The sequence below is a fragment of the Rhincodon typus genome, chromosome 30 (genome assembly GCF_021869965.1).
Source record: "Rhincodon typus isolate 14 chromosome 30, sRhiTyp1.1, whole genome shotgun sequence".
Lineage (NCBI taxonomy): Eukaryota > Metazoa > Chordata > Chondrichthyes > Orectolobiformes > Rhincodontidae > Rhincodon > Rhincodon typus.
Genome location: NC_063361.1, coordinates 27,359,902 through 27,377,305, shown reverse-complemented (window position 1 = coordinate 27,377,305; position 17,404 = coordinate 27,359,902). Strand labels below are relative to the sequence as shown.

At 43.1% G+C, this 17,404-nt stretch overlaps 1 protein-coding gene across 3 annotated transcripts in view; it reads left to right on the top strand.

The window, feature by feature from the left end:
* Positions 1–17,404, top strand: part of LOC109913410 (thyroid hormone receptor alpha) — a 296,276-nt gene that overhangs the window by 188,339 nt on the left and 90,533 nt on the right. For all 3 annotated transcript variants that reach the window (XM_048614741.1, XM_048614743.1, XM_048614744.1), the window contains one exon: positions 13,933–14,120. In XM_048614741.1, the coding sequence (XP_048470698.1) occupies positions 14,068–14,120 (53 nt within the window). In that variant the 5' untranslated portion in view covers positions 13,933–14,067. The remainder of the gene's footprint in view (positions 1–13,932; positions 14,121–17,404) is intronic.

Genomic DNA, 17,404 nt, shown 5'->3' with positions numbered 1-17,404 from the left:
TTACTGAGGGAGTGCTGTATTAGTGAGGGTGTGCTGCCTTACTGAGGCAGTGCTGTATTACTGAGGAAGTGCTGTATTACTGAGGGAGTGCTGCATTACTGAGGGAGTGCTGTATTACTGAGCGAGTGCTGCATTACTGAGGGAGTGCTGCATTGCTGAGGGAGTGCTGTATTACTGAGGGAGTGCTGCCTTACTGAGGGAGTGCTGCCTTACTGAGGGAGTGCTGTATTACTGAGGGAGTGCTGCATTACTGAGGAAGTGCTGTATTACTGAGGGATTGCTGCATTACTGAGGGAGTGCTGCATTTTTACTATTACTCCTACCAAAATGTATGACTTCACATTTATTTACATTGTATTCCATCTGCCAGACCTTTGCCCACTCACTCAATGTATGTGTGTTCCTCTGCAAAGTTTCACAGTCCTCTGCACACTTTGCTTTGCCACTCATCTCAGTGTCATCTGCAAACTTTGACACCCTACACGTGGTCCCCAGCTCCAAATCATCTATATAAATTGTAAATAAATTTGTAAAATACTGAGTGAGTGCTGTATTACTGAGGGAATGCTGCATTACTGAGGGAATGCTGCATTACTGAGGGAGTGCTGTATTACTGAGGGAGTGCTGCATTACTGAGGGAGTTCTGTATTACTGAGGGAGTGCTATATTTTGGACAGGATATTGAAGCAAGGGCCAGTTTGGAGCTGTCATTACTTTGGAATGGTGTTCAGTCTGCTCGTCCTCTGGCTCCGTGTGCATGCAGATAAAATAGGAACAAAACACAAAAAAATAACTTGAGCATTTGCACCTGCACACGGGTAAGCCTTAATCATGGGTTAGTGCAAAACTGCGAAAGTAAAGCACTTGTAGCAGAATTTATGGAAGAGCTTCCAACCTCTGTAGAAGGATGCATACCTGCCATCTTCTGGTTAACATTATATTGCAAAATAAAATGAGATGATCCAGCAGGAGATGGAGGGCCACCACCTTTCAACATTTCCCCATATTCATTATTGCCTCTGTCCTCAGTAACACCTTTTTGTAAGGACACAGCGTCACTGCCTGTAATAAATGTTGTGAGGAGGCGGGAACACACAGATTGTGTGATGTGGAGTAGATTTTTTTCCTGCATGTTTGGCAAACAGTTTGCTGTTGAGGACAAGCTTTCTTGCAGGCCATATCAAAGTCGTGTTGTGTTCTGTTAGCTCAGTGAAAGGGAATACTCACCTGATCACAGAATTAACAGAAGAACGCCTTGCGGTTTGAACCCTTTGCCCCAGCTGTGTGAAAGCTCTTCAGATGAACATTTTTAACACCACTTCCTCAACACACCCAAGAACTAAATGTTCCAGACTTCTAAGAATTTGGGACACAATTAGTAATGTAGCTGGAGTGAGTCACAAAGTAGATCACACGCTGACAATATATTGTGCCATAAAATGTTAACTTGAAAGATTTCGGAGTTTCTCTCTGTGCTTCCTCTGTGCAATCGATGTATTTGTCTTTACTCCTTTTGGCTCTGTTGCTGCTTGCTGTATCTTTCCCAAGTTTAGCATTTAATTTCCAGCATCTCTGTATTCTGACATCGTCCACCTTGCAACATGCTGGTATAATTTGTTCTTGATGACAAGTGAACAACGTCAAGGCTGTCTTTATTTCTGACTTGCAACCTGTGTTTCTGGCACACAGTTTTTCTCTTTCTGTCTTTTTTCTTTTTCTCTTTATCTGTCCACGACCACCATCCCCACACCCTCCTGGTCAGCATCCTTCCATACAAAACTCCTCTCGTCTACGCTCCCAAATTACAACAGTGACCCTTCAGCACTGGTTGGAATTCTCAACCTTGCTTTCAGTCCCTCACTCCGCTGTTTCTCAGTAACATCCTCCAAACCTCTACACAAACCAAAGGTGCACCCAAGCTAAAGCTTACAGGTGCACCCAACCTTCTATCACTTATAGAGTGGAAAGAAATATAAGCCTGAATAACTGAGGAAAATAACACAGAGTTTCCTTTCAAAACAAATGTTTTGAGAGGCTCCAAATATCTGAAAAATGTTAAAATAAGAATTTCTAAAGATGACCTCATTTGAACCAACTTGATTCCTGCCAGCTGACTAAACTTTTTTAAGAACGCTTTTTTTTTCCTGAAATATTATTTTCTTTCCCCCAAACTGTCTTTGAAAGCTCACTGGTCATGAAAGCGACTCTAGAAAAACAGCTGAGCCTGGCTAGATTGATAATCTGTACACTTCACTGTCAATGCTGGCAGTCTGAACCAACCTGGAGCGGTTGGACCTGGATGATGGCCAGGGAGAGGCACAGGGTGGGTAAAGCACTGAGGTGACACGAGCGATTGCACACAGGTTGCAGTTGTTCATTCCTAGACGGCTCGGAGGAGATCAGAGTCTTTCCCTTCCCAACGGCTCCCCACCGCTCACACTGTGGCTTATCACCTGACACCCCCCCCCCCCCACCCCCACCCCCACCTCTTTCACCACCCTGTGCTAGATTCAGAAGCCAAGAGAAAATCAGCAAGAGGCCCCCCTCATTCGCTTCAATGTGCTGGATCACACGAAGCCATAGTGAACTGCAGTTTATAAATAAAGCAACATGCTATGAAGCTTTTAGTCTTGTCCTCGTCAGGGCAGAAAGTCACAAGAATACCAACTCTCCAAGGGAACACCAATTTATGCTACATGAGGAAAGAGTGCTGATTGGTTCGAAGACAATCCCGATGGGTCAAGGCATTTCCATAGATGAGTGAAAGAACAGAAACTTGAATAGAGTATCTCTTTCTTGAGGCCGTGAATGACCAGGCCACTATTAGTTTCTTTAGTAATTTTCCCACTTTCTTTTGAGTTAACTGTTGTCAGATGAGACATGAAAGCAGCACCATTGTCAGCTGCAGTGTCTTTAGCAAAGCAAGAGTGAAAAGGTCAGACACAACTCCTACTCCTGAGAGGTCTAGGCCCGAAACATCAGCCTTTCTGCTCCTATGATGCTGCTTGGTCTGCTGTGTTCATCCAGCCCTGCACCTTGTTGTCTCCTACTTCTGACTTTTGACTTTCCTGAGGATGTACACACGAGAGAGCTGATGTTTTTGTTTACCTCCTCCATGCAGCTGTCTCCTTGAAGGAAGGGTCTGGCACAGCTAAGGCTCACACATGGCTATTTAACATGAATTGGAGAACTTCTGGTATCTGTGAACCAGCCAGAGTTAGGAGAGAAGGAAATGAAAGTGGGAGTTCAGATTGGATTGGGAAATGAATTAAAAGAAACCTTGTCTCTCCCACTCAGGTATAATATAATCCAACAATTTAAACATTTAGAGTAGCAGTAGTGTGCACCATCTACAATATACACTGCAGCAATTCACCTCGGCTCCTTCAGCAACACCTTCCAAACCCACAACCTCTACCATCTAGAAGGACAAGAGCAGTAAATGCATGGAAACACAACCCCCTGTAAATTACATCAGTGTTCCTTCAGTATCGCTGGGTTAACATTCTGGAAGTCCCCAATAGTGTCTGCACCCAATGGACTGTAAAGATTCAATTAGGCCAGTTCACCACCACATTCTCAAGGGCAATTAGGGATGGGCAATAAATCCTGGCCTTTTCAACGATGCTCACATCCAACAAATTGATGAAATAACGCAGCCAAATCTCATGAGATTACAGCAGCTATAGTCTTTAAAGCAGCTGCATTGAAAGGAGATTAAGACAACAGTGAGAACATGTCAAAATTCTTATTTGGCTGTGAAGTGCTTTGAGATGCTTCGAGATTATAAAAGGCGAGGTCATTTCCTTCTTTCTGTGAAGTGTTGGGTGCTGCCTCCCATTGGTGATGTGAATGTGGAAAATCAGCCAGGAATGGGATGCTGGCCACAGCGTGAACACAACAAGTTGGAGTTTACCTGGAGATGAACTGGCCACCCATTCATCAGAGCGAAAGATTCTACTGCTGTCAAATCTGGCTGCCATGTTTGTGTTTGTGTCTCTGTGTGTTTGTATAGTTGTGTGTGTTTTTCCGTGTGAGTATGTATGTATCTGTTTATAGGCTTAGACAGATTGTGGTGTAGTGGTAATGTCACTGGCCTAGTGCTCTTGAGGCTTGTGGTAATGTTCTGGAAATGTGGGTTCAAATCTCATCTTAGCAGCTGGTGGGATTTAAATGCTGAATAAAACCTGCAGTTGAACAATATTCTCAGTGATAGTCAAACTATTGTCAATTGTTGCAAAAATCCATCTGGTTCACTAACCTTTTTAAGGGAGGAAATCTGCTGTCCTTATTTAGTCTGGCCTGCATATGCCTCAGGCAAGTATGTGGTAACTCCTACCTGCCCTCTGAAACTGTCTAGTGAGCTACTACATTCAACAACCATTAGGGATGTGTAACAAATGATATTTACGCTAGTGATACTGCATCCCATCAAAGAATACAGTTTAGAAATGTGCATTTTGTGTGTATTTATATATGTGCAAGATATATGTGTCCATGTGTGTGTGGTTGTGGCTTTGTTTCTATGTGTTTTCCTTTATTCATACACAGGATGAGCACATTCGCTGGTTGAGCCAGCATTTATTGCCCAACCCAAATTGCCCAGAGGGCATTTAAAAGTCAAACATATTGCTGTGGGTCTGGAGTCACATGTAGACCAGACCAGATAAGGATGGCAATTCCCTTCCCTAAAGAGCATTGTGAGCCAGATGGGTCTTTCCAACAATTAGCAATGGGGTCACAGTCATCATTAAAGTCTGAATTCCAGTTTTTTTTTTTATTGAATTCAGATTCAAATCTGCCATGTAGGATTCGAACCCCAGAACATTAAGTGGGTCTCTGGATTTAACAGTTCAGTGATAATACCACTAGGCCACATGTTTATGTATCATAGTTCATTCCAGTGCATCTTTGCTGGTATCCAGTCTGTGGGGCAGTAGAATGTATTGAAGTGATTTTATGTCACCATGTTTTTAATGTTTCTTGGACAGAATTTTGCTGTGCACTTTCTACATGCAAAGCGAGTATGGCCAGCAGGAAAATGCTTCATTTAAAACAAAGAAAAGCATGTCATTCTAAAGTTCAGGACATTCAGTGTTGGAGTCAGAAAAGAGTCTGACTTTAGAACTGGAATTGCTTCAAGCAGATGTCACAGTTGGTAAGAATGACAATACTGCATTTGCTTTTTACACAACGTGAGCCTTACCAAATGACTTGCAGAGCTATTTAGACATGTTCTGAGGTTTGTTGAGATTCCAGGTATTTGCTGATGGTAATGAAAGGGAAAGTGCAAGGACTAAAGGGGAACTGTTTCAGGTCCCCATAAGCAGAAATATCCCCTGTCCAAGCCACAAGTTCCGGCGTGGATTTCTGTGCAGTGATCAAGGGGCTGAGTGGCCTCCTTCCATTCCTGTACAGTCATACAGCACAGAAACAGACCCTTCAGTCCAACCAGTTCGTGCCAAATGTAATCCCAAACTCAACTAGTCCCACTTGCCTGCTCCTGGCCCATATCCCTCCAAACCTTTCCTATTCATGTACTTATCTAAGTGTCTTTTAAACGTTGTAACTGTATCTGCATTCACCACTTCCTCCAGAAGTTCATACCACATGCCAACCACCCTCTGTGTAAAAAATTTGCCCCTCATATCTTTTTTACATCTCTCTCCTCTCACCTTAAAAATATCCTCCCTAGTCTTGAAATCCCCCATCCTAAGGAAAAGATATCTACCATTAACCCTGTCTATTCTCCTCATGATTTTATGAACCTCTACAAGGTCATCTGTCAACCTCCTACACTCCTGTGAATAAAGTCCCAGCCTATCCAGCCTATCTTTATAACTCAAACCTTTCATACTCGGCAACATCCTGTTCAATCTATTCTGAACCCTTTCCAGTTTAATAATCCTTCCTATACAACTGGGCGATCATTTCTGGACACATTACTCTAGAAGGGGCCTCATCAATGTCCTGTACAACTACCACATAGAAACATAGAAAATAGTAATCAGAGGAGGCCATTCAGCCCTTCAAGCCTGCTTTGCCATTCATCACGATCATGGCTGATCGTCCAACTCAATAGCCTAATCCTGCTTCCTCCCCATAACCTTTGACCCCATTCGCCCCAAGTGCTATATCTAGTCACCTCTTGAATACATTCAATGTTTTGGCATCAACTACTTCCTGTGGTAATGAATTCCACAGGCTCACCACTCTTTGGGTGAAGAAATGTCTCCTCATCACCGTCCTAAATGGTCCACCCCAAATCCTCACACTGTGACCCACAGGGACACCATTGGGAACATCCCCCCTCTGCATCTACCCTGTCTAGCCCTGCTAAAATGTTATAAGTCCCTGTGAGATTTCCCCTCATTTGTCTGAACTCCAGCAAAAACAATCCCAACCTAGTCAATCTCTCCTCATACCTCAGACTCGCCATCCCCGGAATCAGCCTGGTAAACCTTCGCTGCACTCCCTCGAGAGCAAGAGCATTTTTCCTCAGAAAAAGAGACCAAAACTGCACACAATATTCCAGGTGTGGTCTCACCAAGACCCTGTATAATTGCAATAACACGTCCCCTGCTCCTGTACACGAAACCTTTCACAATGAAGGCCAACATACCATTTGCATTCTTTACCACCTGCTGTACCTGCATGCTTACCTTCAGCGACTGGTGCACAAGGACACCCAGGTCCCACTGCACACTCCCATCTCCCAATTTACAGCCATTAGGTAGTAATCTGTCTTCTTGTTTTTGCTTCCAAAGCGAATAACCTCACATTTATCCAAATTATACTGCATCTGCCATGGATTTGCCTGTTCACCCAACCTGGCCAGATCATGCTGAAGGATCTCTGCATCCTCATCATAGTTCACCCTCCCACCCAACTTGGTATCATCTGCAAAGATTGAGATGTTACATTTTGTTCCCTCATCCAAATCATTAATACATATTATGAATAGCTGGAGTCCCAGCACCGATCCCGGTGGCACTCCACCAGTTACTGCCTTTGTGACTTCCCAACTCCTATACCCAAAGGACTGAGCAATGAAGGCAAGCTTACCAAACACCTTTTCAACCACCCTGTCTAAATATAATGTAAACTTCAAAGAATTATGTACCTGAACCCCTAGGTCCCTCTATTCTACTACACTACCCAAGGCCCTACCCTACCACTACTCTGCTGATAGGGCATGGAGCAAAGAAGATTAAATAATATTTCTTTAGAGTTTCCAAGGTGGATTTTCATCTACCAGGAGTTCTACCCTGTGCCCAGTCTTATGCCTAATCATTTTAAAAATGTAGGCCAACGAGTTTGATTTGTCTCCAAATCCTGCACAAGGGACTTCACCTACAGGCAGAGACTGGAGAAGCTGGGGCTCTTCTCCTTGGAGAGGAGATTTGATGGAGGTGTTCAAGATGACAAGAGAGCCGAGGGGTAGAAGCTGGCCACGACATTGTCATAACTGCTCTTCACAAACAACTCAGAGTTGATCTGTTTAACCTTATTTTGTTGTGTGTGTCTTGGTCTTGCCTCTTATTTCTAAACTGTGTGTTACTCTTGTGTTACTATTTCTTCTCACATGTAGTAATTAATAAATTCACTCCTTTGTTGATTCAAAAAAGCCTGGTTAAATTGGCAACAAAAGCAGAAATTGCTGGAAAAGCTCAGCAGGTCTGGCAGCGTCTGTGGAGAGAAATCAGAGTAAACGTTTCAGGTCCGGTGACCCGTCACTCAATTTGAAACGCTTACTCTGATTTCTCTCCACAGATGCTGCCAGACCTGCTGAGGTTTTCCAGCAATTTCTATTTTTGTCTCTGATTTACAGCGCCCGCAGTTCTTTCGGTTTTTATTTACGGGTTAAGCTGGCTCCTTTTAAAGCAGAGGTTAATCTGGGTCTGAGAGAAAGGAAGGGAAGGTATCCTTTTTTAAAACAAACCTGATTGCAACCAACCAAGGGACTGGATGAATAAAGAAGTTCCTCAACTTAAGAGTTTAGGGTAACCCATTTGGGAACATAATAAATTGGTGAACCTTTCCTGATCCGTGGTCCTTAAGGAGGTAATATAAGCAGCTAACTAGCTGTCAGTGAAATTGTCCTGAATTGATGTCTCTTTTTACATAGAGTAAAAGGTAAAAGTGCAACGGTTACTTTACTGAGCTGTCAAGGGGGAGGGCCTGTCCTGGAATAAGACACGCGAATGACTTCCAAATTCCTTTTCATCACTGTATCCAACCAAACCCACTGTTATGAATTCTTATCAGGACTGACAGCCCTTATTCGTTACTGCCAGGTATTGAACTCTATTGTTTCGACGGAACATCATGTTCCTACTATTTAAAATAATGGGAAATATGTACAGATGAGAAAATTCTTTGAGCCTGACTGTTGTTCAGAGTAACTTTTATTCAAGGCGAAACATCCTTGTGTCAAGCCAGGTACAGGAGGGCTTTTCAAGAACACTGGATCAAGACATTTCTGTGATGTGTGGCCATTTCAGAAGTATCATGTTATTTGACTTACAAACATGTGAACAATGAAAGATACGCATAGAGTCTTTGCTTCACCCATCCTGCCCCTGACTACTGTAAGACAGGCAGTGCCTGAGAGGGTTAACTGACATCAGACCATAATCTCCATCTATCAGCACATAAAGGACACTTTGTGGAGGGAGCTGAGGGGTGCCCATGTTACTTTATTAGTGTTGTTTTCGTGCTACGTCAATGTGCCTAACAGTAATACGCACTGACTCTTAAGTTGAGCCTGATGCCTCATAGCAACCAATGTGTATCATGGATGTAATGCAATTTGCCATCAAGCACTATATAATAAACTGTTTATTGAGATTAAGCCAATATTCTGCTGAAGACTTTGTATGGGCATCCTTCCCACATGGCACCAGTGACTAAGACCAATGCCAATAGGAAGGATCGATGACAGTGGATCTTCCTAGGGCATTCCAGACAGTTCAGGCACACAACTATGACATTAGCCGACCTCGCAAGTTTATGCCTGGTGCATGGCAACTTAGCGACTCTCTGTCCCAACCAAAAACCAGGTGAAACGACAGGTAGATTTAAAAGAAGAGTTAAGAATCAGGTCAATTCAGGGTACGAATGGAAAAAATCCTGGAAATTCCTATCCAACCCTGTGATTGCTCAGTGCCCCTGCCCTCAAAACCAAAGTTGGCTGAGTGGTAACCCTGCACCGTGCCAGCCTGTGGCACAAACCATACCCGTTATGAACCTCAGTTAAGACTCATGGAGAAGGCTTTGGTGCCTGGTGGTTACTTGGGCATTGTGGGAGGGAATAAGCAGGCAGCTTTTAGGCTGAAGTAGGGGATGGGGGCAATGGTGTTGTGAGATGAACCTGAGGTTTTGTCGAGGGGATGTTAGGTCTCCTAACTAGTCGCGGCCGTAGGCCAGGGTTTAATTTTGAGTCCAAATAAAAGACTCTGGCTTCTTCTGCACCTAAACAAATAAAATCTGTAAGCTTCCTAAATTCCACCCCCTCTCACCTCCCAGTAGCATCCACAATCCACAAACGTGAAGACCCTCCATAGCTGAGAGGTTGCCCACTTGCACTGATTGTTCTAGCAGGTGGTTTCCTGGTTTATTGACAGGGAAATGCATTTGCGCCAGACCAAACACAAATTCCACAATCTCAAAAAGAAAATTCACTTACATCAATCAAAAACTGAGGGAGTCTGTTTCGCTCAGGCCTGACCAAACTAACAGAATTCAAATCGTTCCAAATAAAACCATAACACATAGGAGCAGAAACAGGCCATTTAGCCCATCGGGCCTGGTCTGCTGTTCGATGAGATCACGGCTGATCTGATAATCCTCAACTCCACTTCCCTGCCTTTTCCCCATAACCCTTAATTCTCTTACTGATCCCCATTAGTCTCTTCCTGAATTCTGCGATGTGCCATAGCTGTCTGCTGCTGTTCTGACACTCAGGGGTTCAGACCCTGTGACTCAAACCGTCGTTCTGAGGAAGGGTCACCGGACCCAAAGCTTTAACTCTGATTTCTCTCCACATGTGCTGCTAGGCATGCTGAGCTTCTCCAGCAACTTCTGTTCTTGTATGTATTTTTTTTCCACATTTATTTACTGATTTGGATCAGTAATATTCTAAGCTGAATAGGTGCAGGATGATCTGGAGAATTGGGATAGGGGACCAAGAAAATGGCAGGGACCTTTGTAAGCATTTTGTATCTGTCTCCACAGTAGAGGAGCAACCTAAGAATAGTGGAAATTTGAGAGGACAAAGTGAAGGAAAAAGACAAGGAAAACCAATGGAACTTAAAGCTGTCAAGTCCTGTGGACCTGATGGTCTGAAGGTGGATGGAGGAGCAGATAGGTGGATAGGATAGGTGTCCATCTTCTCTCTACCTATCTGCTCCTCTATCCACCTTCTATCATCCCTCCCCCTCTCTCTCTATTTATTTCAGAGTCTCCTTCCCCTCCCGCATTCCTGAAGAAGGGTCCAGACCTAAAACGTCAGCTTTCCTGCTCCTCTGATGCTGCCTGGCCTGCTGTGTTCATCCAGCTCTACACCTTGTTATAATCAACAAATGGTTGGTGTAGGCATGATGGGCTGCAAGGTTTCCTTCAGTGTTGTCTCTTTATGTATGATTCATGATATTGATGGACAGATCAGGAGGGCCATGTTTCTGGCAGTATTGCTTGTTTTTTAAGGTGCATTTATAGTATTGGGTCTCTACTCTGCTCCTATTGTCCTGTTATTCTGTTAATTTCAGCATTAAATGGGCACTTGGTGACACAGAAGCTCTTTTTTCAGTCCAGCACATTGCACAATCATGAAGGAGTTCTTGACTGAGAGTTGGTATTGCATCTCTGTTACTCTAGGTTAAAAAAAAACATGAAAGATGTATGAGCCCCTAGACTCACCACTCATTCCCTCTTACTGACATTAATTATAATCTGTGGGACATCTAATGTGAATATTGTGTGACCATGTAATGCTGATTTTTCATTGAACTGACTGAGGTTATTTTTAAATTTATCCTTGAAGCAACTCATTCCTCATACTGTGGGCCTGAGTAATAACTGTGTATTGCTGTTGTTGTCCTGTGCAAGCGCTTTTTGCAGATAGCGTCTCTATCTATGATGTCCAAATTGATTTAACTTTTATTGTGAAGCCCAAAGGTCGATGATCAGGACAAGGCCAAGCTTGCTTGGACTTAGGAATGTTCTCTTCTTCAAAGACCTGTACAGCGAACTTTGGCTGAGAAGGTTAAATAATTGAGTGGAATTCACATTAAGCGATCTGAAGGTGGAAGAGTTTGATGTGCCTTCTTTCATTTCAATACTCCTCATATGTTCTTAATGCTCTGAAAGTGAAGATTGATCACAGCCTGAAAGCAAAGTTCCTGTGGCGTGATTCAACTCAGGTTCAACAGTTGCATTATGAAGGTGAGAATAGGCCTTGAAGCCAGATCTTCCACTTAAGTTGTGCCATCAGTGGGCTCTGACGCATTCTCATATGCAGAAGTGCGAATTGAAAGGAGAGTTATTCTTGAGCTTCTGTTAGCTACCACCACCATGGTAATGCCATCAATGCATCACCAACTTACACTCTCAGGTCACGAAGACTGAAGAGTTTTTTGAATGAGGAGGAGGCTCAGTTCCTCGTTGTGCAGAGATATTTGGGACAAATGAGGTGGATTTGCAGCATGAAAATCACCAAACAGAAATGACAGCAGCGAAAGGCTTTGCTTGACTTCTCTTTCCCCATCAATGATTAATGTTAATATATTGTGTGAGACAGTTGCTGTACATATGGATTCCCATGGCTTCATAACTCGATCACCCAAATGTTTATAGTGCAGGAGCATGACACTTTTCATCTCATCAACTGGTCCCACTATACCGTTAGTGTTGTGGATCACTTGATATCACAGAACAACTGTGCCTTTTCTTGCTGCTGTATGACAAAAACCTTAGGAGAAACGAGCCGAGTGCAGTTCATGGTAGATGACTGAAGTTAAGAAATTAGACTCGTAGTCCCAGTGCCTTATCTAGCCTCTGGCATATGGGTTGGCACAAGTACACCTGGGAAATGAAATGCATCAACTTAAAACCTTAAAAACCCGACACCCTCCTCTTTCCTTCCCCTCTGACACACAAAAAAATTTGGGCACTTTGTTTTCAGTTTTGAAATGGCCAGAGCATCAGACAGCTTGCATCATCCCAGATAATTTTTGTGACCTTGTAATGTGAATTGTGGGATGTGTCCTAGCCCAGCGGGGCAAATAAATCACAGCAGAACCAAGAAAGCCTCTTGTGTGAATTCAGAATCTCAATGCTTAGAATCGTAGAATCCCTACACTGTGGTAGCAGGCCATTCAGTCCATTGAGTCCACACCTCGAAAGAGCATCCTACCCAGACCCATCCCCATAACCCCTCGTTCCCCAGGGCTAACCCACCTGGCCTGCACAACCCTGGTCACTATGGGGCAATTTAGCATGGCCAATCCACCTAACCTGCACATCTTTGGACTGTGGGAGAAAACAGGAGTACCTGGAGGCAACCCACGCAGACACAGGGAGAATGTGCAAACTCCACACAGACAGTTGCCTGAGGGTGGAATTGAACCCGGGTCCCTGGTGCTGTAAGGCAGCAGTGCTAACCACTGAGCCACCGTGCCACCTGCTTTATTGCATTAGACAAAATGAAGGTTGATTTGTGGGTTGTGTCGTCATCACGTGATTTTTTTGTGGCCAGTATTTTGCGTTCTGAAGAAGTGGGAAAAGGAGAAGACAGCATTTGAGGCCATCAACTCCTCTGATTGGATAAAGTTCCTTTTGTTTTATACAGAACCCAATGCAGCAGTATGACGATCCATTAGAATTATTTCTGTGACATCACAGCATCCAGATGCCTCTTCATTTAACTAAAAACAAAATACCATGGATGCTGGGAATCTGAAATAAAAACAGAAAATGTTGGAGAAATTCGGCAGGTCTGGCAGCATCTGTGGAGAGAGAGACAGGGTTAACGTTTCAAATCCAAAGACCATTCTTCAGAATGTAAGACTCTCCAAAGAAGACTTGAAACATTAACCCTGCTTCTTTTTTCCACAGATACTGCCCATCCTGCTCAGTTTTTCTAATATTTTCTGCTCTTACTTCTTCAATTATTCTGTGAGACCATGGGTAGGACAGTTGGCTCAGATGGAATGTAATAAAAAATAATTCACTCTTTGCGCTTTATGCTTACTCAGTGCTCTGATACAAATTAATTTTGTGATTTTGAAAATGGGGTGAGAGTTTTTATATCTGATGTGTTGCTTAATTGGGAGCCAGTGTCAGTCAACAAGCACAGGGGTGATGGGTGTTCAGGACTTGATGTGAGTTGATACACAGAATCCATATTTTGGATGACCTGAAATTTATTGAGGGGAGAATGTGGCAGGTTAGTCAGGAGGTCTTCAGAATCATCAAGTCTGGAGGTCACAAAGGCACAGTTGAGAGTTTCAGCAGCAGGTCCAGTGAAGCAAGAGTAGAGTTGAGCGATATTGTGGAGGTGTTAGTGATGCTGCCAATATATAGTGAGAAACCCACTTTGGGATCAAAATGGGCGCTGAGGTTACAAATAGTCTAGTTTATTCTCAGATAATTGCCAAGATGACAAATGGAGTCAATAACTAGGGAATGCAGTTTGGAATGCAACCAATAGCAATGGTCGGAGAATGACAAGCACCAACAGAACAGTACCCCAACATGAGGTGCCACCATCAGGATCAGAAATGGGTGGGTGTGGGGTTGTGATCATCTAAACTTAAAAGAATTGAGCGGCATCTATGCTGCTCTCTCGACAATCAGAATTTAAAATGTTGGGTAATGTAGTCTCTGTTTTGCTGTCCTTCTGAAGGATTTTATTGTTCGTCATTCCGACAGGGCTGTGTCAGCGGATGGGAACTCTGTCACAAGACTGAGACATAAGAGTAGTCAGTCAAAGTGAGAAGAATGTGTGTGGCCGCTTGGCTGTGGACATCCACCCCTTTTGAGACACTTTGAATGGAACAACCCTGAATGGAACACACATCCAGCGAGCTCCCAGCTCTTTTGAAGGAGGATGTGGACAGGTAAGACATTTCAATTTTAAGCAAAATAATAAAGCAATCTTTTCCTTCGATTGGTAGTGTGGAATAACATACCAGAATGAGGCCAGATCTCAGAGATGGCGAGAGTGGATGTGGTGTTGAATTTCAATGGGAGATGGTAGCATAGTTATAACATCATTAAGCAAATAATACAGAGGCCCAGGCTAATGTTTTGGAGACGTGTTCAAATCCTGTCAGAGCAGCTGGTGGAATTTAAATTCAATTTCGATTTGATTTTATTTATTGTTATCACAAATACCTAAGTACAATGAAAAGTTTTGTTTTGCAAGCAGTACAGACAGATCATAATATACAAGGACGTACAGATTATAGGGTGTTTAAACAGAGTGAGGCATACAAGGTTACACCTGCACAGGAGGTGCACAGAAGCAAGATCAACAACAGGTTTGAAATATGAGAGGTCCATTCAGCAGTCTAATAACAACAGGGGAGAAGCTGCTCTTGAGCCTGTTGGTACATGTGGTTAAGCTTTTGTATCTCCTGCCTGACAGAAAAGGTTGGAGGAAAGTATAACCAGGGTTGTAGGGGTCTTTGATGATGCTGGCTGCCTTTCCACAGCAACGAGGATTGTAGATGGAGTCCATGGATGGAAGGTTGGCTTGCATGATGGTCTGCGCCATTCAATTGAACAATCTGGAATATAAAACTAGTCTCAGTAATGGTAACCATATTATCATCAGTTGTTGGAAAAACCCATTTGCTTCACTAATGTAATTTAGGAAGGAAAACTGCTGTCCTTAGCTGGTCTGGTCTACAGATGTCTCCAAACCTGCAGCAATGTAGTTGACTCTTCACTGTACTGAAAAATGTCTAGCAGGCCCCTCAGATCAAGGTCAATTAGGGATGGGCAATAAATGGTTAGTTTTGGTGGCTAGGATGACAATTCAAAAGGTCCAGAAACATCCAAATCCTATGGAGAATAAAATAAAAGCCAAACAAGAAGAGTCCTGGAGTCACAAAGCGAGTAAGAGGAAGGATGTTGATGAACCCTACTTAGACTTCGTGTACCATCCATATCACTGAGATCATTCTAGCCGTTTCTATCTATCTGATCTTTTACTTGGTTTGTACCGATGACATGCCCCTCTCATGTATCTTTCTTTTTCCAATGCCCCTCTTCCATGTCTCTGCAATCTCTGATGTCCTCTCCTCCACTCACAAACCTGTTAATTGTCTTCAGAATCCAACCTGGCCCTTAGCTCCCCAATCCTGGCTGCGGTTATAAAGCTGGATCAGCTTAAATTGTCAAGAAGCCCCGTATGACATGATGCTATCTGTAATGTCCAGTGTCAGATAACAGCCTGTAGCAGCAAACCACGAGCTTTCACTATTGTTGACTTGTTTTTCTCATCAAAATATTGAAAATGCAAAGGGTTTTGAGTAAAATGTGGAGAATTGTATCAGTTACAGGCAACAGTGGGCACTCTTCCACCAGAAATGCAATGCATTTGCGGTGCAGCAACCTAATATTTTATGAGCAATATTTTGTGATGGGTAAGGAAAAATATCATTGTTTTGTTAACACAAGTATTAGAATATGTGTTTGCACAAAAACTTTGCTCATGAAACTTATGTTACCGCAACTTGGAAACCATAATTTTCATTGGCCTTTCTTGCTCAAGGATACTGAATGTAATGTTGATTGTGCCATATACTTTAGCATCACAACATCCTCTGAAAATGTCTTATTCAGTTTCATTTGATGTAGCGATGGTCCATTTTTTCCCCAGTAAAATAACTTAAAGTGAACCAGCTTCATCTTGTCATCAGTCAATAACTGGGAGCAGTTATTTTCCACACTTTTATATACGATTGCCTCAAAATCAGATGGTAGGATATTGGACTGTCTACTCCCAACGCAAAAATGGCCAACTTGATCAAAATGCATAGGCACAGTTGTACACGTGATATCACACCAGCATAACATTAAAGTTTAAGCTAGTTGTAAGATGGAGGAAAACACTGCCACAATTCTAAACAGCCTCTAAATGTATTTGCAAGTTGCACTTCTGCTGAGTATAAAATAGCCTCTGAGTTAAATTTTAACATTGCAATGCTGCTCTATAGACACCAGCCAATTTAAAAGTCATCACTTTGCAAGGAAATTTACCAATTATGTTTTCCAGATTTTACAACCACATTAAAATTTAGTGTAAGTAGTATTTGTAGTCTGGTGACTTGTTTCCTGCTTGCAATGAATTTTTACACAACAGACCTGTTGGTCCTTTTTTCCACATTCAGTTAAGTGTAACTCTCTTATCTTTCACTTTTATGGAAGGCAAAGTTTCATCTAGTGGTGCAGCTCTACAGTATCACATTCTTGTTGTCTCATTGTGCTGCTTGAAGGCACTTTGGGCCCTTTTATTATAGTGATGGTCCTACATAAAGGCAAGTTGTTGTAGACACATTGATGTACTGGCCGTGCAATATTCTTCCTCAGCTGCACCAGTGCATGGCTCAGGAGGATGAGCTGTTGCATAAAGCTAAATCATATGGCATTATGATGGCTCACTGGGTTTACCCAGTGCAAAGCTAAGCTTTCCAAATAAGGAAGGGTCCAGATTCATCATATTCTGTGTTTAGTTAGTTGATCTCAGCCTTTGAAAAAGAGAGAAGGAAAGAAATCTGCATTCATATAGTGTCTTCACATTCTCAGAATACCCTAAAAATGCTGAAATAACATTTCTTTTTGAAAGTGTAAATAATTCTTATTATGTAACAAAATGTGATGGGCAAGATTAGGCACAGTGTAATGTCCCACCTCTTCCTCCGTTACAATCCCTCTTCCGTACCTACACCGGCCCTAAACCCCACCTCTTCCTCCGTTACATTGATGACTGTATCGGCGCCGCCTCGTGCTCCCACGAGGAGCTCAAACAGTTCATACACTTCACTAACACCTTCCACCCCAACCTTAAGTTTACCTGGACCATCTCTAACACCTCTCTCCCCTTCCTGGACCTCTCTGTCTCCATATCGGGCAACCACCTAGAAACCGATATTCATTTCAAGGCCACCGACTCCCACAGCTACCTAGAATACTCCTCCTCCCACCCACCTTCCTGCAAAAATGCTATCCCCTATTCCCAATTCCTTCGCCTCCGCCGCATCTGCTCCCAGGATGAGGCATTCCACTCCCGTACATCTCAGTTGTCCTCGTTTTTCAAGGACCGTAACTTCCCCTCCTCGGTGGTCGAGAACGCCCTCAACCGTGTCTCCCACATCTCCCGCACCTCATCCCTCAC